Source organism: Pygocentrus nattereri, chromosome 29 (genome assembly GCF_015220715.1).
Source record: "Pygocentrus nattereri isolate fPygNat1 chromosome 29, fPygNat1.pri, whole genome shotgun sequence".
Taxonomy (NCBI): Eukaryota; Metazoa; Chordata; class Actinopteri; order Characiformes; family Serrasalmidae; genus Pygocentrus; species Pygocentrus nattereri.
In genome coordinates this window covers 6,876,861-6,896,511 of record NC_051239.1, presented here as the reverse complement: position 1 = coordinate 6,896,511, position 19,651 = coordinate 6,876,861, and the positions used below count along the sequence as shown (strand labels likewise).

Here is a 19,651-nt window from a genome sequence, read left to right as displayed (position 1 = left end):
GATGGAGCAAAGTACATCTTTTTTGCACTTAAAGACATTCGGCCCATTTGTTTTGTGCTTCATCACGTGTGGAGCTGCATCTCCAAAAGCAGATCTATCTCAGCTGAGATCCCAGCTGTGAGCAAAGGAACCCATAAAGTTTTAGCTCCTGAAAAAGTAGGAGAAATTCTCCATTCTTTGTACACTTTTCCAGAATGGAAAATATCCTGCACAATGTTACAGTTTACCTGTTTCGTGAAAAACAAAGGAGATCCTTTGGGAAAACATTCTGCAAAAAATCATATGTGTATATGATGCCAAAATGATACTGTATGGGTCCATCTTGCAATGTTCATGTACTTGTTGTATAGATACCTTAAGTTGTTCTTTTTGATGTAACCTCTGGAAACTAGGGGATTATGATTATATTATTAATTTTTTATTATACGTTTCATGTGAAGGTTACTTTACTTTGAAGCTTTATTTATCCCATAGGAGAATTTAAATAGCAGGCCTATAGACACACTACACCAGAATAATACAAGAAGTCCTTAATTTACTCACAAATAGAGTTTTATTTCCTTCCGTTTTTTCTTTTATGAAAGTTTTGGAGGATCACATGCATATTTCACTTATTAAAGAATCTGGTGCAAGGAGAAGCAATAACCTGAGAAATCACTTAGGCCCAATAACCGCAGCCAAATTTAGTAACAGTGAAAGGCCGTAAATCGTTAGGAACACGGTGTGTTTGATTTGGAGTGACACCCTCTTCCTTCCTCTCCCCCACTGTCCTGAGGGCCCATTTAACGAAATTCCACTCACACAAGATGGACAGAAGAGAAAACTGGGCAGGCACTGTCCGCACTGACAGAGACAAGTGGGTCTGTTATTTAGATAAGACTAAATATGCTGAAAATCTTGAGCAAAGGCTTTAGCCTGTCTTTTTATCTAATCAACAAAATGTGACTTGAAGGGATGTGGTTTTAGTTTTGCTTGTGTGTGTGTGTGTGTGTGTGTGTGTGTGTGTGTGTGTGTGTGTGTGTGTGTGCGTGTGTGTGTGTGTTTTGTTGGCTCTCTGATCTCAGAAGTCATACTTACTTCTGAGGATGTGGTTATAATATATAAACATTTGTCTGCCAAGCTGTGCTAATATATAAAATTGCTTGAAATGTGATCGCAAAAGTCCCAGCATTGACATAGGTGAGCTTTTGGCATGTAGAGAAGGTTTTTCTACTGTGAGAGTGGAAGAAATGTAAATTTTTATTTTAGATGTACCACTCAACAAGCTGGCTTAGAGGAGTCTCTTTTTTTTGGAGTCACTCCCTGACTGACTGATACTGAAACAAATGTTCACACATTGCTCGAGAACAGTAGGAGATGTACCCGTAAGTAAATAACATATCGCTGATGTCAGCACAAAACCTTGTATCTCCATTTTTGTCATGCCTGTTGGCCTTTACGTTGTGTGCAAATTTCACGAGCCATTCATAAGCCAAAACAAACAGCCCAAAATTATTTGAAAAAAGGTCTGGTTCCATTGACTTGCATTAAAATTAAAATGTTTTGGAGTGCTAAGTGTTTGAGCTCCGCTTGTGTCTGCCGGTTGGAAGTTGTCACCTTGCAGTATAAACAGTTTTACTAAGGAACTTTCACTCTTTCAGGTAAGGATAAAGCCATCAAGCACTAGTACATGACTCCTACGTGCTCCAGAACATTTTGGTGTGTCAGTTGCTATTTATAGAGTTGTTACTTTAGACATGTGTGTAACATTTGCTGGCTCGGAAGCTCTAGTGATAGCATTGCTGAGAGAAATGTGAGAAATGTTGATTTGCTGGACTTTCTAATTGATTCTGGTTAACTGGCTGGTGTGTAGAATTTTAGAAACTGTGGTTATGCCAATAACTGTTAGAGTAAGTGAATTAAGACTTAAGACTTAGCAATAAATACAGCATGTCATACATTTAATCACTCTACATTTCTAACAGAGGATGCCAATTTTGCAGCATAGTCCCCTACAATTATATATTCAAATATAAGGGAGCTTGATTTGTTTGAAGTTTGTTTGAAATACTTAGTAAACTCCTATCTATTTCTATTTGCCTTCTTCTTCATATTATTGTTAATTCTGGTACAACTAATAGTGCTATGTGTTGTAGTAGTCCAGACAAAAAAGTGTGTAATTATTGATAAAAAGTGGATGATTAAAATGTGAGTGGGCATCCTCCAGACACTACAGGTTGGTGGACTAAAATTTTAGTTGGCCATCCTGCACATAATGCAAGGATAAATGCCATGCAGGCAATGGTGATCCAGACTAGTCTGGTCTTGTTGTCGTTGTATTAGAACTTTAAGAGTCTCAGATATTTAGTATTGTAGGATGCAAAGCAAGGATTAGGGGATTGCAGATTTGAGATCTGTGCAAAATGAGGTCAAGCAGCTCTCCTCGTACTGTTTAGCATCAGCCATTATTGGATGTTTGCTTACATGAAGAAGGCACCACCATGTATACTTTAACTTTTAAGTTTGTTTAATATTCAAGACCTACTTTTGTGCTCGCTAAACACATTGAGACATGCTTTAAACATCTCGGGTGCATTAGGACTCCTTATTTAACTCTGAATCCAAACAAAGACTATAATGTGTGTTTCAGCTCTAAGGAAGGCGTATGGTCCAATGAGGGGTGTATGAGAGCTGGAGGCAACCTGTCCTACTCCATCTGTGTGTGTAACCACCTGACTAACTTCGCCATCCTCATGCAGGTTGTTCCTATGGAGGTAAGAACAAGTTATTTAACTAATGCTGATCTTTTATATTGTTAAAAATGGGAACGTTGTAATGACTGCAATGAAAAGTTGTGCGATCAGTGTGGCTGATGCACCTCTAAAGCTATTGTAAAGTAATCTGTCAGTTGAGTTCTGTATTAATCTGGGAAGTTATTAAAAACGTTATTGTAAATAAACTACATTGCTCAGTGAGAGAATGGCTTATTGTTTACATACTTTGTAAATATCAAAATCACTGCAACACACAACCTCTTGTAGTTATTGCTGTATTTTAGATCTGACTCCCAATTTTGATCTTCACTGTGCCGCTTTTTAGTGCGTCTTCAAAATATATTTTCTTTCTGGTGCACCAAAAAGGCCCAGAAAGCACTGCCCCCTTCAGAAGACCCGGTGGCTAATGAATGTGGCCAGGGGTTGAACCTCAGCGGTGCACCACCACAGCTGGAGCAGGGTTGGGCTGGGGCCCTGAGGCCTGTGTGTCAAGAAGGAGGGGAGAGCAGGTTTTGCTTGTGGTCTTTTGGAGAATATCTGTGGCCAAGCTTCCATTAAATGTGGTTCATTGGGCCCTGTGGACCATACAGACTTGGGGCTTGAGCAGTCTTCAAGGATTAAAAAGACTATCTTCCATTACACACACATTTTGGGATACGAATACTCCCAATAGATATTTGTTACAGACCAGATGTTACCCACCATCTTTATTATGAATCTGTATGAATCAAATTCTGTGTGTGAACTGTTAATTAGATTTTTAAAACATCCTCATCCCCATTTGAGACTGACATCTTTGGTTCTAGTTTGCCCATTTAATATTTAGCCAGTGATAACAAGTGCATGTTCTAATGCAATATTAATTATTTCACACTGGAAAACATTTGGAAATTGTGCACAATTTAGAAATAGTTTCAGACATGGAGATTCTGAACTTCCAATCCATTCATCAACTACATTTGTGTTAGTAATTCCAAAAAAGGTATTTTAATTCTATATGAAGTTAAAAGTTATTGTGCGTAAGGCCATCTTTCTTATTTATTGACATTAGTACATTTTCAAGAGTTACCAAAACTGGAGTTTTAATGTAACCAGCATGTAAGACTGAATTTTGGAGGTGTGGAAAAATATCCCTGCATATTTCTTTGAAAAACTCATAACTGGTCTCCTGAAAAGAGTGAAAATTGTAATAAAGGCAACAGCAAATTTAGTGCACACACTAAATACTAATATTAGTAATACTTTTACTTAATATTAAGTACGAGTATAGTATTATATGTAGATAGTGAAGCTGCTGTATAGTTTTCTGTTATCTGCTTTTTCTCCTAATGCTTAAAAAATCCTACTTAATGGCAATTTTACTGTGAATTAAGGAAATAAAGGGTGGTCTCTGACTTTTGCACTATAATATAGCAAAATGAAAGCAATAACTCTTGACCTCTGATGTTTAATTATGGTATAGAAAGCTCTCCTTACCAAGCTTGAGTTAATTTTTGAACATTTTGTTGTGTAGTAATTTCAGTAATGGTATGTATGAGAACCAGTCAGGTGCAGCCTTTGCTGTCCTTGGACGAGTTCCCCACGCTCATTCTCTCAGACATTAAGGTCAAATCACTGTAGGGATCTCCACAAACACTCCCGCCTGTTCCTGAATCAGATGCTTAACTGTGTTTCCAGTAGATGATGAGCCAAAAGCACATAGAACTCAAAGTTATGATTGGCTAAAGAGCTCAGTAAATCTGCACTGAGCTCTTAGAGGAGAAGACAGTTTGGAAGAACTTGAGAAGGTTCTCCCTGGAGTGACATGGTGCATTTTGTATCTGGTTCATTTGAAACTCAGTGTTATGTGTGAACACATCTCAGAGGAGGTCTGAGTGTGTGGCCTGAGATGAACAGGCCAGAGGACAGATCTTAGATTATCAGCTTGTAAATAACAGCTGCTTAGAAGCCAGAGCATCACTCAATACATAGATTTGCGTCATGCTGACTTATTAAAGAGAGTTAAAGAGCAAAGTTTAACATGGCAGGAAGAGACGTAAGAATGTTGTTTGTCATCAGTGAGCTCCAATAGACAAAGAGGTGGAAGAATAGCATGTTTTCTAGCCTTGCATATATCACAGTTATACACTGCTGATCTTATTTTGGACATATTCTGAGAAGTTAATTGGAAAAGGCAGTGTGCTTGGAAGAGTTGAAGGTAAAAGAGGAAGAGGATGTCCAGCAACAAGATGAATACAAACAGAGGAGTCGTCAACCCGCCTTTCAGGGCCGTAGAAAATGCTCACTTTTGTTCATGTAATGTCACGTTATCTGTCAGCATTTCATCACTGTGGCATACCTTGAGCTGCGAAGTCATTTTACACTAGAAAGTGTCATAACACAACCTGACATCAGAGAAAATAAATGATTGCGTTTACATGCACTTAAAAATGTGATCATTATTGGATTTTGGCAGTTATTTGATTATTAAAGTAGTCATGTAAGCAGCATAATAGGATTTCTTGGATCAGATTATGGCTTAGAAATCTGGTTAGGAAATCTGATAAAGAGCTGGATTTTAGGTCAGCAATTCTTTTGGTTTTCTTAGTCTGCACATGTTTGAAAACAGTGCACTGTTCTGGAGATGGGATGCAGATTTTAACACAGCGCTCGCAAGACAGCATCAGCGTCACTGAAACTGAGTGTATCCCTCACAAAATTCATTTAAATATTCTTTCTCTTCTTCCACTAAATGACTCGATGTTTAAAAAAAAAAACATAAAAGTTTTACATTAAGTTCACATCACGTGTTACGTGGAAACAGAATTCAGATGAATGCAGATCTGGAACTATTTCGGGTTTGGTCTTAGCCAGAGGGAAGTACAGAATCGTCAGTATACAGTCCAAGCAGTCAAAACACAGATCCGAAAAGAGAAGCGACAGTACAAAAAGGGTAAGGCAAAAACTTGAGTAACGTTAAGACAAGGTAGAGGTCAGAATACACATGGAGGCAAACATAAACCAACTTCTTGGTAGATCTCAGAAATGAAATACTTCTCAAAGTTCCTATTACAAGCCCTGGCTTAAATACTGCCAAGCAAAAGTCATATGCTCTAGTCCACAGGTGATTCGTGTTAATAATCTGGGGATTGTGAACACTGAGAGGAACGTTTGACTCTAAGTCACATGATTCCCCTGTGACTCCTGGGAAATGGAGTCCTGACTCGTGTCTGCTGAATGCGTGACATCACATCTTCTTCTGTCAGTTTATTGGCCTGTTCTAAATCAGAAATGTAATTACTTATGTAGTTCCAGAGTTTTCCCATTATATCGAATGCATGTAAACCCATTGAACGAATTGTTGACAAAATCAGATTTTCTGCAGTTATCATATTGTTAAATGGATGTAAACACACTCACTATCACCTGACATGGATATTATGTCAACTTGACATCAGATTTGGCAAATGTTAACGTAAGTTTGTCATTTGTGTGTATGAAGGGCTTATGTAGGTGTCACATAGCCTTATGAACACTGTCTGTTACTTTTTCTTTTCAGATACCGATACCAATAATGAAACCTTGACTGGCTGAAAGCAGTATCATTTAGACAATCTTTTCTTTTAAAAGTAAATGAGCTTCAAAGTTAAGTCATTTTAAATCAGTTTGTTTAACGTAACCATCTAAAACGATTATGCTTCAAATTTTTTAAACACTGGAAATTCATATCCAGCACCATGACTTGACTTGCCTTATAAAAACAGCTTTTTTTTTATTACAGTGCAATATGTGAGCAAAATGAGATCATTTCAGTTGTAATTCTAAACTCTAGTATTTCTATTATGCTTAGCTGGCTGCTTCTTATCTTAGCATTAGGCTACATGTTGCTGTTTTTTTATGTGACATGCTTTGCCTTACTTTACATCATATTGCACTACAAGTGATTCCGTGATAATTTAGGCCAGAGTTTTTACAGAATTTGTCAGTCTGACTGTGTGAGACCCACTAGCGAGGTCAAGTCACACGATGCCAGTAGCACTAGGATGGTTCAAGGATTCAAGGATTCAAGGAGATTTTATTGTCATTCGCATCACATGGTACATGAGGTGGAACGAAATTAAGATCTCATGGTCCAGTTTACACCCAAGAGCTGTTATTAAAATAGATAAATAAATAGAAGTACGTGAAGGCTAGCACATGCTTCCTCTGAGTCATGTGAAGCCAGCCGCTGCATATATTACATTGCCTCTAACAGCACATCATTGGACCGCTCAGCACGCTTGGAGGAGAATGCTAACTGCCAATTAACTGTCAGTTATTTAAATCAGCTAACAGAGGCCCACTTTAATTAATGGAAGTTAAAGAAATACGAGAGAGAGGCCAGTTGAGCTCTCTTGGATTCCTGGCCACAGATGGCTGAAGCATCTCCAAGTGCTGTGTGTGATCTTGGGCTGATAAAGCCAATTCTTAGAGCCCCCAGATCCGTGCCTTTTTCCTGTATTATTCAGTCCAGAATCGTTTGACCAGTACTATTTCTGTGCACAAGTAAATCAACTAAATAAACTAGGGGCTGTTACAGTTTGGCCATGAGGGCGTTGACCTAGTACACTGGCCCAGGTGTAGCTCAACTTGTCATCTGTCACAGCTCAATCTTGTAATCATGGCTGCATCAACTGTGATGCTAAAGTCTGCTTTGGCAAGGCTTTAATTAGTGGTGTGCCGCAGTCCGGTAGGCCATCCTCCTTTCTCTGTGCCGCTCCACAGCTTGGAGAGATATTCTGGGCCCTCCATAATCACAAGGCAGGAGGCAGAGCTAGTGTAGACTCAGCCTTAGTTCTGGGAATAATCCTGCCATGAGACAGCAGGCATGGCTCTAGTCACCAGCATGTAATATGGCAGACTTGAGGCATTCAGATGTAATCAATATGGAAGGGTATCATTAGGTTTCTATCAGTGCTACTGCACTTTCAATACTGTTTGTCGATTATTACTACACTCATACTACTTATAGTTAACAACAGAAAAAAAAAATAATAAATTTTTCTGAAATGTAACCACACAATAGACCATTTAATGCTCCCTTTAATTAGGTATCATCTAGGTATACATAGACACAAAGTCAAAGTCTTCTGTGGCAGCGTGTGTATGCAAAGACAGAGAGAGAGTGTGATAGAGTGGCCAGATTGTGACATTTCAAGATGTACTAGTAACAGGATAATTAGGAAAAACATAAGAGACAAGAACTAGACTAGGAAAATCTGTGGAAACAACCTAGAATTAAAGGAAAATAACCACATGTGAGACTTTGCAATAAAACAACAGGACATTATATAAGTAACATAACTAGACGCAGGTGAATCTAATGACAGCAAGGTGGGGCTGGGTTGGAGACAAGTGTACATGTCCCTGTTTCCTACACTGGACAATAAAAAGAGCACTATTAGGAAGAACAGAGCTTATGAATAAATTTGAATGTTTTTAAGGTTATATTGGTTATGTTATCACTCTGCATGTGTAGTCACTCCATCAATGCCATAGGAGCATTGTGTGAGATTCGCTGTCCTCTTCAGCATGGTTGCCTGCGATTCTTCAAGTCGGAAATGCACAGTGCATTATTGATATTCGTTGCGTCCAGTGTGTATTGTTTTGTTGCCAAAATATTATGTCCAATTATTTCACACTCTGTTTCGCTAGTTTGCATCATGTTCAGTGTGTAGCAGCCTTAAGAGTACATTGGATACTCTCTGTTGCTGTTTTCAGACCACTTAAAAAAGCAGACTCAAGAGATGAGGTGCTGTGTAGTTTTAAGAGCGTAGTTTCAGGCATATCCTAAGTTACCAACACTGGTGAAACTAATAATAAGCAGGAAACGAAACGGCAAATCCTGGGCAGGGATTCCACGACATGGTAGGAGGTTAAAGGAGCAATTAACTTATTTTTTATGTCCCAGAATTAGCTAAAACAGAACTTTCATCTTTGATGAGTCCTGTACTCCGTTGTAAATCTAATACACTCTTATTTATTTTATGTATGTTGGCAGTATGTTGCTGCCATGTTTCACATGCTTTCCAGTATGCTTGTTCATCATATTAGCTCTGATGAGCCTGAATGAAGTTTTTTGTGTGATCTGCACTGCCTGAAGCCCACCAGCCAAAAAAACAAATCTGTGTTGGCTCGGCAGTGACTGTACCTCAGCATTAAAGCATTGTTGTGAGTGGAGTTCAAAGCAAGAATTCATTTTACAGTAATTCCGCAGGAACTTTGATTGATAATTTGTTGACAAGTAAATTTTCAGCCTAATGACTGGATTTGTAGCAGCAGTCGGAGCTGGAGTGTGCTCATTTGCCCTGCAGTGCTACTATTGGAACAACATTTATTTTTTCAAGCAGCTCGTAGTGATGAGTTGGCCGAACTTTAAGGTCAGCCGTCTTCAGTTTAAAAAATGTTGAAAAGAAAAGCCTTCTCAGTCATTTTAATGTTAAATAAATATCAAAGCATGTGAGTCAGTGAAGCGTAACCTTTGACTTCACAATCACTGCTGGGATTGAATGTCACTCTTTATTTGATTCAGATCATTCAAGACATCCAGAAATAATAGCTGCTTTCAGTCTCCGTAGTGACTCAGTATGCTGTCTAAAGTAAAACTGTTTCTCCCTCTAAATCAGATAAACCGAAATGAAACGTTCTTCAAACAAGATCAGCCAAGAATGGTTTGATTTGCATTGGCTCTGTGTTCAGCAATTAGCCCTTAGAATAGAAGAGCTGAGCTGAAAATGGTAAAGAGACAACCTCACAAATGTAATTTCACATAGTGAGAACTAATCTAGGCAAAGGGAAAAATAATTGGTTCACTCTTTAAAGATTCTGCATCGATGCACATCGTAATCAGACTTTTAGATTTTACATAGGGTTAGGCAATTTTTTAACTGAAAACATCACTGGTGCCAAACACTTCAGATAAAAGAGACACACTGCAGGATATTCTGTATAGAATCTGCCATAAAGGACAAAACTATCAATGTAGTTTACGTATTTTTTAGTTTCTATTAAGTGGTAAAATATAAAGTAATAGGCCTGTAGACTTAAGTGCACCATGTGTGCAGCTACATTCAATTTCTTTAAAGAATTTATGAACTGTTTATGCATCTTGGCAATTGACCTAAATCATGAGGTGCCTAGAGAACCCACTGTCAAGAAACGTCAGCTCAAGATTTGAGCAGCTGTCAAAGTAAAAATGCAGCCTTTTCGTCCACTAAGACTGTCAGACATGCTCTGTAGCTTCAACTCTTCTCAGATGTCTCTTTGGCGTGCCAATCCGTTTGATAACCAGAATACTTGGATTAACTGATTAACAGAGATTGGATTATTTCTCTTATTGTCTCTGTCTCCGTGCATCTGAATAATTGTCCTTCATTTTCTTTGGTTCTGCACAGCTCACAAAGAGCCATCAGGTGGCACTCTCCACTATTACGTATGTTGGTTGCTCCATCTCCATCTTCTGCTTGGCCATCACCTTGGTCACCTTCGCCGTGCTCTCGTGAGTATCCCACAGTAGTTGTCATTATGCTAACTGATTTGTGATGGCATGTTACAGGAAGGAATACTTATTCATTTATATTCATTTTTGCAATAATATAACCATATTTACCCATACAAAGAATGAAAATAACTTACAAAATAATTGACAGTGAAATGACAGCTAAAAGCTCATTTTCACCTACTATCATAGGCCTTCTACAAACTCTAATGCAGTCTAGCCAACTTTAAGTACATTGTAAAGCACTTTAATACATTACAAATATGTTTCCAACATAAAATTTCGACACAGCTTATGTGAGTGTTTTTTTGGAGGTCTGTGAGCACTATCCGGAACCAGCGCTACCACATACATGCCAACCTGTCCTTCGCCATCCTTGTGGCCCAAATCCTTCTGCTCATCAGCTTCCGCTTTGAGCCCGGGACGGTGAGTCACTACATCCTTGCACTGGCTTATGTGTGATACTGAATCTTGAGAGAAAGACGTTCTCACAAGTTCTCTCAAATGTACACAGTGTATTTGTTTAGCCAAGATGTAGTTTAGTTTTGCACTGGAGCTATGAGGCTAATGTAGCTAACAAGCAGTAAGGCTTATATTCTGCCAATGAGCAACGTGTTAACTGCATGCCAAAAATAATAAAATTTACCTTAAGTGGGTTAAACCTATTACATAATTTCAAACAGAATTGTGCAGTACATGGTATATCTAAAAGCAGTAGTAATAGAGGTGAAGCCTGAAGTTTTTCTGTACTTTTTATAGATAGCAGTATCTCCTACAGTGTCAGAAACCAAATAAACATGTCTGTTTGAAAATGCCTAACAACTCAAAATGGTTTGAAGCAGTGTGTGATGCTATTAGTTTGCATTAAGCTTTTGTATGTTTCCTATTGGATCATAGCACTGAAGCACGAGTGAATGTGAGAGGCAGACTTTTAGCATTCAGTATAGTTTGTGCATAGTACTGTGCAAAAGTCATGGACCGTCCTTCAATTATTTAATTTCTAGTCAAAACATCCTTTAAGTTATTCATTTTTCAGCATCAGGAAAAAACACGAAAACAAGAAAATTACACAGTGAAATATTTGTAAAGAAATCTGCAAGGACATTTTTCCACACCAAAGTTCAGTCTTAGAAGCTGTTTATCTGACTGGGGAGTTTAGGTGGTGGACCAGCTCTTGCGCAGTTGTTATGAGTCACATCTTTTCTGTAGGTTATTTTTTGAATTCCAGTTTAGAAAATTTGTTCACTTATTTTTCTTTGACTTGCTCCTTCTTTATGCAAGCATTATCGTATATCTAATCTTATATCTTTTATCTAATAAAATAAAAAATGAAGAAAATTAAACAAATAAACGGTGGTCTTTGACATTTGCACAGTACTTTACCACTGTGGGAAAAGTATCTTTAACTAAAAAATAACAAAAATTCCTCTGCTATGCATGTCTCATCTGCCGCTTACACCTAGTAGCAAGTTATTAACGTAATATGTCACCTTTTGGTCTGGAATATTCTCCTACCTCTGCTAGTTGATGTATTATTGTTATGTGGGCTTGGACATAAAGGTCCTTTAGAATTTCTTGATTGATTTCAGTATCTCTACCAAAGTTCATTTGAGTAGCAATCTGTTCAGTATAACTCTGTTGATTGAGTTGATGACCTCGTAACCAGGATATTTTCATCAGCATTTTGCCAGTCATGACGCCCGTTACTATGGAGTGCTTATCTCAAACACAATTATGCCTGTTTTTTGCAGAAGGCTGTTTTTAGTCAAGCAGTGTTAGCAGCTGATGTCTCGTCATGCTGAATTATCCTGACAAAAGTAAAGTTAGATGAATGTGCTGATCTTCTCACATGCCTCCAGCTTTAGCATCAGACTGATTTGATAATATGCCATTCTGATGTAATTTCCTCTGCTCATATCTCCGTCTGTGGACGTGACCGCACACGCTGTTAGAGCAGGGCACCAGCGGCGCTCAGATTCATTTCATTGCTGAACTCTAATGCATGTGGCGTTTCCCAGAGCCTGTGTTTAAAGCTGTGATAAACTGTTGTGGTTGCCCAAAATGCTCCAGGCTCTCTGTAGGGTTAACAAAAGGATAATCACTTTGTCTGCTCTATTTTAAGTGCCACTTATGGTAAGTGAAGATAGTGAAGATGTTAGAGTACTCTGAGTATTTTGGAGCTGTTTTCATAGAGTTTTAGAAGTTATCTAGTTTGTGCTTATTGAAACTCATCAAACTAAAGCAACTGAACTTGCTTCAGTCTTTCATCATAATTACTGATAGCAGTAGCTATCACTTCCTAGATTATCTTATAATAATATAATTCTTGAAGCATCATCAGGTTAAAGCAGGGACAATCTAATTGACTGTGAATGCAGCCTTATTTTTTCTAAATTATGTCCTAAATAGATTGTATTTCCAGAAGCAGGAACATCCCAGAAATGGTCCTCTGTCAGCATCATTAATTACCAGAAAAAATGGTAATCTAATTCCATGAGAAAAGACTGTATAATTCAGAGATTTGTTTATAGGTTTTCTGACACTGCTGTACCTAATAAGGGACATAAGCAGCTCCACAGGATCCCATGGCTACCAACGGGACACAACCACTTCTGGTTTATTTCTGTATCATTATGTTGTCTAAAATGCTCTAATAATGGTAAAAAAACAGCCAGTTAATCTAATTTTAGAAACTCAGACTGTGTTTTGTCCAGGTTTAGGTACCCAGGCTCTGATTATTCCAGGTTTTGATACTCATACTGTGTGTAACGGTCAGACAGATTCGCAGACGCTCGCAGGTAAGATGAGGCGGTTTTAATGATCCACACGGTGCAAAGGGGAAAACACAGTTCACAGAGAATAGTCCAGTACAGTAATCAAAAACACGAAGCAATCCAAAAAAGGCAACAGTACCAAAGGGGCAATACAGAAAACATAAACGGGTAAACTCATCCAACGGTCGAAACACTAAATACACACAACAGTAGTATCAGAGAACACTCGGTGATTGTTGAAACAATACCTCGCAAAGTTCTGAACCTGATTCCCTGCTTAAATGTCCCAGTCGGGATTAACATCAGGTGTTTAGAGTTCAATTATCCGGCGACTGAGATCGCTGAGAGGTGCGTGGTGAAACCACGTGATCAGTCTGAGAATCCTGGGGCTTGGAGTCTTCTAAGATGAAGTCTGGCTCCTTTGCTGAATGCGTGGCACTGTGAGTAATCCAGATTTAGATTCTCAGGCTGTGATTAATCCAGGTTTAGATCCTTGGACTGTGATTAATCCTGGTTTAGATACATCTGGCTGTGATTAATCCAGGTTTAGATACATCTGGCTGTGATTAATCCAGGTTTAGATAAATCTGTCTGTGATTAATCCAGGTTTAGATCAATCTGGCTGTGATTAATCCTGGTTTAGATACATCTGGCTGTGATTAATCCAGGTTTAGATACATCTGGCTGTGATTAATCCAGGTTTAGATCAATCTGGCTGTGATTAATCCTGGTTTAGATACATCTGGCTGTGATTAATCCTGGTTTAGATACATCTGGCTGTGATTAATCCAGGTTTAGATAAATCTGTCTGTGATTAATCCAGGTTTAGATCAATCTGGCTGTGATTAAACCAGGTTTAGATACATCTGGCTGTGATTAATCCAGGTTTAGATCAATCTGGCTGTGATTAATCCTGGTTTAGATACATCTGGCTGTGATTAATCCAGGTTTAGATACATCTGGCTGTGATTAATCCAGGTTTAGATACATCTGGCTGTGATTAATCTAGGTTTAGATACATCTGGCTGTGATTAATCCAGGTTTAGATACATCTGGCTGTGATTAATCCAGGTTTAGATCAATCTGGCTGTGATTAATCCTGGTTTAGATACATCTGGCTGTGATTAATCCAGGTTTAGATACATCTGGCTGTGATTAATCCTGGTTTAGATACATCTGGCTGTGATTAATCCAGGTTTAGATACATCTGGCTGTGATTAATCCAGGTTTAGATACATCTGGCTGTGATTAATCCAGGTTTAGATACATCTGGCTGTGATTAATCCAGGTTTAGATACATCTGGCTGTGATTAATCCTGGTTTAGATACATCTGGCTGTGATTAATCCAGGTTTAGATACATCTGGCTGTGATTAATCCAGGTTTAGATACTCATGCATGTGCACCAAAAAGAAATTATATTACTCAAGTATGTAGAAAGTAAAGCATGACGGTAAAAAGCAACACCGTCACCAGTGCCATCAGGGTTAGATTCAACTTAAAATAAGCTGGGTGAGCAAGAAAAACTGCATTTTGAGACAGAGCCCTGGATCAAGAATGATCAGAAGGTTATCTGTTATCTGCTTATCTGTTATCTTTGTAAAAGTACAAAACAAGCATCCAGTTCTCAGCAGTTATACAAATTACCCAGTTATAAATGTATATAATCTAGACTAGTTTGTGGTGATCATTGTTATTAGTTAGCCTTTAATTTTACAGTACATCAGCCAGCAGGATGGAAAGCCCCAAAAAATCCTACTCAGGGTCCCGAGAAGGCTAAGGGCTGACCCTATGATGTACTGTTTCTATAAAAACTGTCAAAAAGTCTGATGAAATTAATGACGGCTACTATTTTTAGCAATGCTGTGTATATATGTCTACTTCATATATATAACAGCATGTCACACAGTGTCAGAAACCACATTAGTCCATTAGGGACTATTAAATAACTAGGCATGGTTTGAGGGAAGTGTGTGATGATTTAGGCATACAGTCTGCACGGTGCTTATTAGTGAGGAATAAGCTTTCATTACTCGTTGGCTACATTAGCTTCAGAGTTCCGGTTCAAGACACCAAACATCTTGGTTGATTGATTGCATTTGGAGTAGCGGGCAAAACTGTGCGAGTGGGATTTTTCATCAAACTATTCCTTTAATAAACCAAAGCTTGACATCACATTATGATTTTTGTGCCTTCCTCTGGCCTGTAGATGCCCTGTAAGGTGATGGCGGTGTTGCTGCACTTCTTCTTCCTGTGTGCGTTTGCCTGGATGTTGGTGGAGGGACTGCACCTTTACAGCATGGTGGTCAAAGTGTTTGGCTCTGAGGGAAGTAAACATTTCTACTACTACGGCATCGGCTGGGGTGAGTTATTCAGTGTGCTTTTAGTTTAAGTTTATTAAGAGGAAAAAATATTATATGTAATATTTGTGGCAGTGTTAATGTTAGAGCTACCTTGGCAACAAAGCCAAAGTGTTTTATCCCATTTTGCATTGTTTGGATGTCAGCACTCATCAGCACTGAAGTACTTTAAGGCTGATGCAAAAACAGCTATTTCTGAAGTTCAATCTTCTGTGTTAATTCAAGTGATTTCTCTGTGAATGAGATTTAACAAAGTCAAAAATTCACAGATTTTCACTTAGTTTTAGAACAAGAAAACTCACAGTATAGGTTACACATCAGTCATTTATTGCTAAACAGTTCATTAAGAGTCTCTTTCCGATCCAAACTGCACTCTGAATGAGCTCTCGTGCTCAGTCAATAAATCACAGTGCATTCAACAATAAATAGAGCTTTATGACAGTGACAGTAATATGCTGCCACAAAGAATGCTCAGATTCTATTCTCTGATGTTTCGAGAGCCTAAGGATTTCATGCCCAAAGTCCAGTGTCAGCTAGAGGGATATGAAGCCCCCCAGCATTTGGGCTGTGAAGCAGTGGATCTGCATTCTCTATAGTGATGGAGCTCCATCTAATACCTTTGGGATGAGTTGGAGTGTCCAAAACTGATCATATAGCATCAGTACCCGACCTCACTGATGCTCTTGTGGCTAAATGCAAGCAAATCTTCATAGCAGTGTTTAAACATCTAGTTTAAAGCCTTCCCAGAGGAGTAGTAACTATACTATATATAGTAGTAACTATACTACACTATACCAATAAGAGTCCTTGGGCAAGACTCCTAACACCACCTTGGCCTCCCTGTGTAAAATGACCAAATTGTAAGTCGCTCTGGATAAGAGCGTCAGCTAAATGCCGTACATGTAAATGTAAATGTAGTAAAACTCCCAGTCAATGCCCTTGATTTCAGAAAAAACACTGAATGAACAGGTGTCTACAGACTCATTTATGAGCAAATACCTGTTTTATATTCAGAATGCAAAGGTTTATGTTAATAAGTCATCTACAGGTGTAAGTAATAGCAAAGATATTCTGAAGGAGGCAACCTTTTGAGCAACAGTGTATGTACACAAGCAGACACAGAGCCTCACGTTCACATGAGAGTGCAATGAACATGTGCATAAATACTTAATTGTCAGTATTTTGCCTCAAAACACCTTGTTTAGCATAGTATATACAGCAATGGGAAGTGAAGTGAGACAGGTACAGAGCTGGTGAGAGTTCTGTGATTCTTCCCAGTGTGTGTGTTTGTGTATGTGTGTTTGTGAGGCCATTCATCTTTAGGCCCTGTCTGAGATGAATGCCCTAAACTGTGGAGGAGTGCTGTATGAGCCATCATTAATTCTGCTGTCATTGTTATTCACTCACATGTCCTCAAACGCTCGGATGTGTTAATACACAACATGTGTTGTTTCTGGACCCCAGCTGTCCTCTTTTCTCTCTCTGTCTTTCATTCTTTCTTACTCTCTCTGTCTCACTTAGAGTTACGATCTCCTGGTCTCCACAAATTATTATTATTTTTTTTTTTTTTTCCAGATGAGCATATATCAATGCTTATAGTTGTGAAAGTCAAAGCAATCTGTGATGTTTGTAAGTAAAAGGGGATTGTAAATTATGAAATAGTTGAAAGTATTTATTGGTTCCCGTGGCAACCCATGATAGAATAAGTCAGTGAAATGGGCCCTGGTTAAAGCTTTAGTCATTACTTCAGAATGGAGGCTCCCCTTTTCTAAATGTCTTCTGGCAAACGTTTGCAGCTTTTTATTTGTGGTGGCGCAGATGAAGCCGGCCGCACTCCAAGCGGTTCTTATTATAGTTATTAGGACACGATCGTAAAAATCCCAATCGCGCTTTAGCAGTTACAGCGGGGTATTTTTACCCCTGGGAATGCGTTTGATCTTTCACTTTTCATTTCCCCCATCGCACCGCGTATCCGTCCCCAACGACATGTCAATTTTCAGATAATTAAAGCTCCCAAAGAAAATAAAGGCAGAAAGAGCCGTTTCCCTTGAGAAAAGAGCAAACAAATGGGCTCTGAAATGGCCTGTACACGTTCCAGCACACCACACTCAAATTGTCCATTATACTCTCTTCTGAGGTGATAGTTGAAATATTTGGCCACATCTGGCAGCATCTTAACTTCTACTCTTTGCTCTCTCCTCAGGGTCTCCGCTGGTCATATGCGTGGTGTCCATGACGTCATCGCTGAGCAGTTACGGGGAGGTCGGAAAGTGAGTTTCCACAGCAACAGTGTGGATCAACACTTGATCCGTGTATCGTTGTGGTCGTATCATGACCTTGTACCTCCACTTCTATCATACACTGCTGCTAACATTTCATGATGAGTGGACCAAAAGAAATGGAACAAAATGACTTTAAATTTACATTAACCCCTTAAAATCCCAGGCTTATTACACGCTACTATTATTCAGTAACTATGGGGACTTCAGTGTAAACTGGCTGAGCTATTCTTAGGTTGTAGAAGTGTGTAATAAAACTTTGGGCCTGCCGATGGGCTCTGGACATTTACGGGGATAGTTAACTGGTACAAGGTTTTGTTAAGGCAGTGACCAAATTATTTTAACAACAGATAGATGTGAAAATGCATATATCTAAATGTATTCTCTCCTTTTGTCTCTCATACTCCGCTGCTGCCCCCTAGCTGCTGGCTGTCTCTTCAGAATGGAGCTATCTGGGCATTTGTAGCACCTGCACTGTTCGTCATCATGGTGAGTGTGAGCACAAATATCCTTTTGAAGACTGATCTTTTCGAGGGGAGTTCAGTTAAACCTTCTAGTCTAGAGTTATTGCCATGATTTTGCTGTACGGTTTAAATATTAATTGCATAATTTGGTCCATAATTGATTACCTGCTATTGCTGGTTTGAGCTAATTAAAGATGCAAGGCAGTTATGAACAAAATCATGGGGATGATTTTTACTCTGGACCTGACCTATCAACCTCTGTTTAGTTTACATTTGACTGATGTTATAGGTTTGAAACTTCCCTTTGTTTCTATGGCACAAATGTCAAGCTTTTCTTTCCATAAAACAAGCAAATACTTTTCAAATCATAAACTATTTCCTCTTCTGCTTACAAACACAAATGTGGTATGGATGGAAAGTTTAGAATCTGTACTTTAAACAGAATTGTTTCACTGAGCTACAAGTGAGAAATAATTCAAATAATATTATAATGTGCTTTTGTCACGGCCACTGATAACTGCAATGTTAATATGTGAACAAATAAGTGTGCTAGTGTTGTTCACTTGTGAAAGAAATCTGTTGTGAACTATGTGGTTCAGGTGAACATCGGCATCCTCATTGCTGTGACGAGGATTATCTCCAGAATCAGTGCAGAGAACTATAAAGTGCACGGAGACGCAAACTCTGTCAAGTGAGTGTTCATTCACATAAAGTTACTGATAAAACGTTTTACACTGTAAACTGATATCAGTTACCAGTCATCACGTGCACTGCTATTACATTGTGTGAGTGTGTGTGTGTGTGTGTGTGTGTGTTTTATTGTTCAGTTGTTTTATGAGCATTGCTATCAGCTGTTGGACTAACTAAAAGCAGCTGCTTTTACTGGAATACATACACATTTACAGAAAATAAATAGAAAAAAAATTTTGAGGACACCTAAAACTTTTAAACTGTTTTAATGTGAGTGAGCATGTTTTCTCTGACAGTTTGCAAAACGTATCATATTAACAATAAAGGAGGTTTATTTAGAAGAAAACTATCACATATGTGAATATCTGTGGTAGTGCTAACATGAGAATGATGTCAAAGCTCTCAAATCTTTCAGGTGTTTAAAACACCTTTGGACCCAAAGCTTTGAAAAGTAAATTTTCAGTATTTAAACTTGCTCTTCACACCAAGGAAGACACTTGGATAAACATGACATTGAGTGTTGAAGCCAAATACACAGGATAAGCAAGCAGGTGTTCATACTAAAAGAACCTTTTGCTCAGAGGTAGACACTTTAAAATTTGCACTGACCACACCAGCCAGCAAGCCATGAATCTTGTGGCCAAAGTGATAGAAATGAAGTATAGAAAAATAGTTTATTGTGTATATATTTTACAACCCCGATTCCAATGAAGTTGGGCTGTTGTGTAAAACATAAATAAAAACAGAATACGACGACTTGCAAATCCAATTGAATACACTACAAAGACGAGATATTTAATGTTCAAACTGATAAAC

The 19,651-nt window shown here is 38.5% G+C and overlaps 1 protein-coding gene across 2 annotated transcripts in view; it reads left to right on the top strand.

Annotated features, from left to right (window-relative positions):
- The window catches only part of adgrd1 (adhesion G protein-coupled receptor D1), a 98,078-nt gene that overhangs the window by 71,429 nt on the left and 6,998 nt on the right, over window positions 1–19,651 (top strand). For both annotated transcript variants that reach the window (XM_037536083.1, XM_037536082.1), the window contains exons 15-21: window positions 2,630–2,753; window positions 10,166–10,269; window positions 10,584–10,695; window positions 15,252–15,405; window positions 17,606–17,672; window positions 18,104–18,170; window positions 18,745–18,836. In XM_037536083.1, the coding sequence (XP_037391980.1) occupies window positions 2,630–2,753; window positions 10,166–10,269; window positions 10,584–10,695; window positions 15,252–15,405; window positions 17,606–17,672; window positions 18,104–18,170; window positions 18,745–18,836 (720 nt within the window). The remainder of the gene's footprint in view (window positions 1–2,629; window positions 2,754–10,165; window positions 10,270–10,583; window positions 10,696–15,251; window positions 15,406–17,605; window positions 17,673–18,103; window positions 18,171–18,744; window positions 18,837–19,651) is intronic.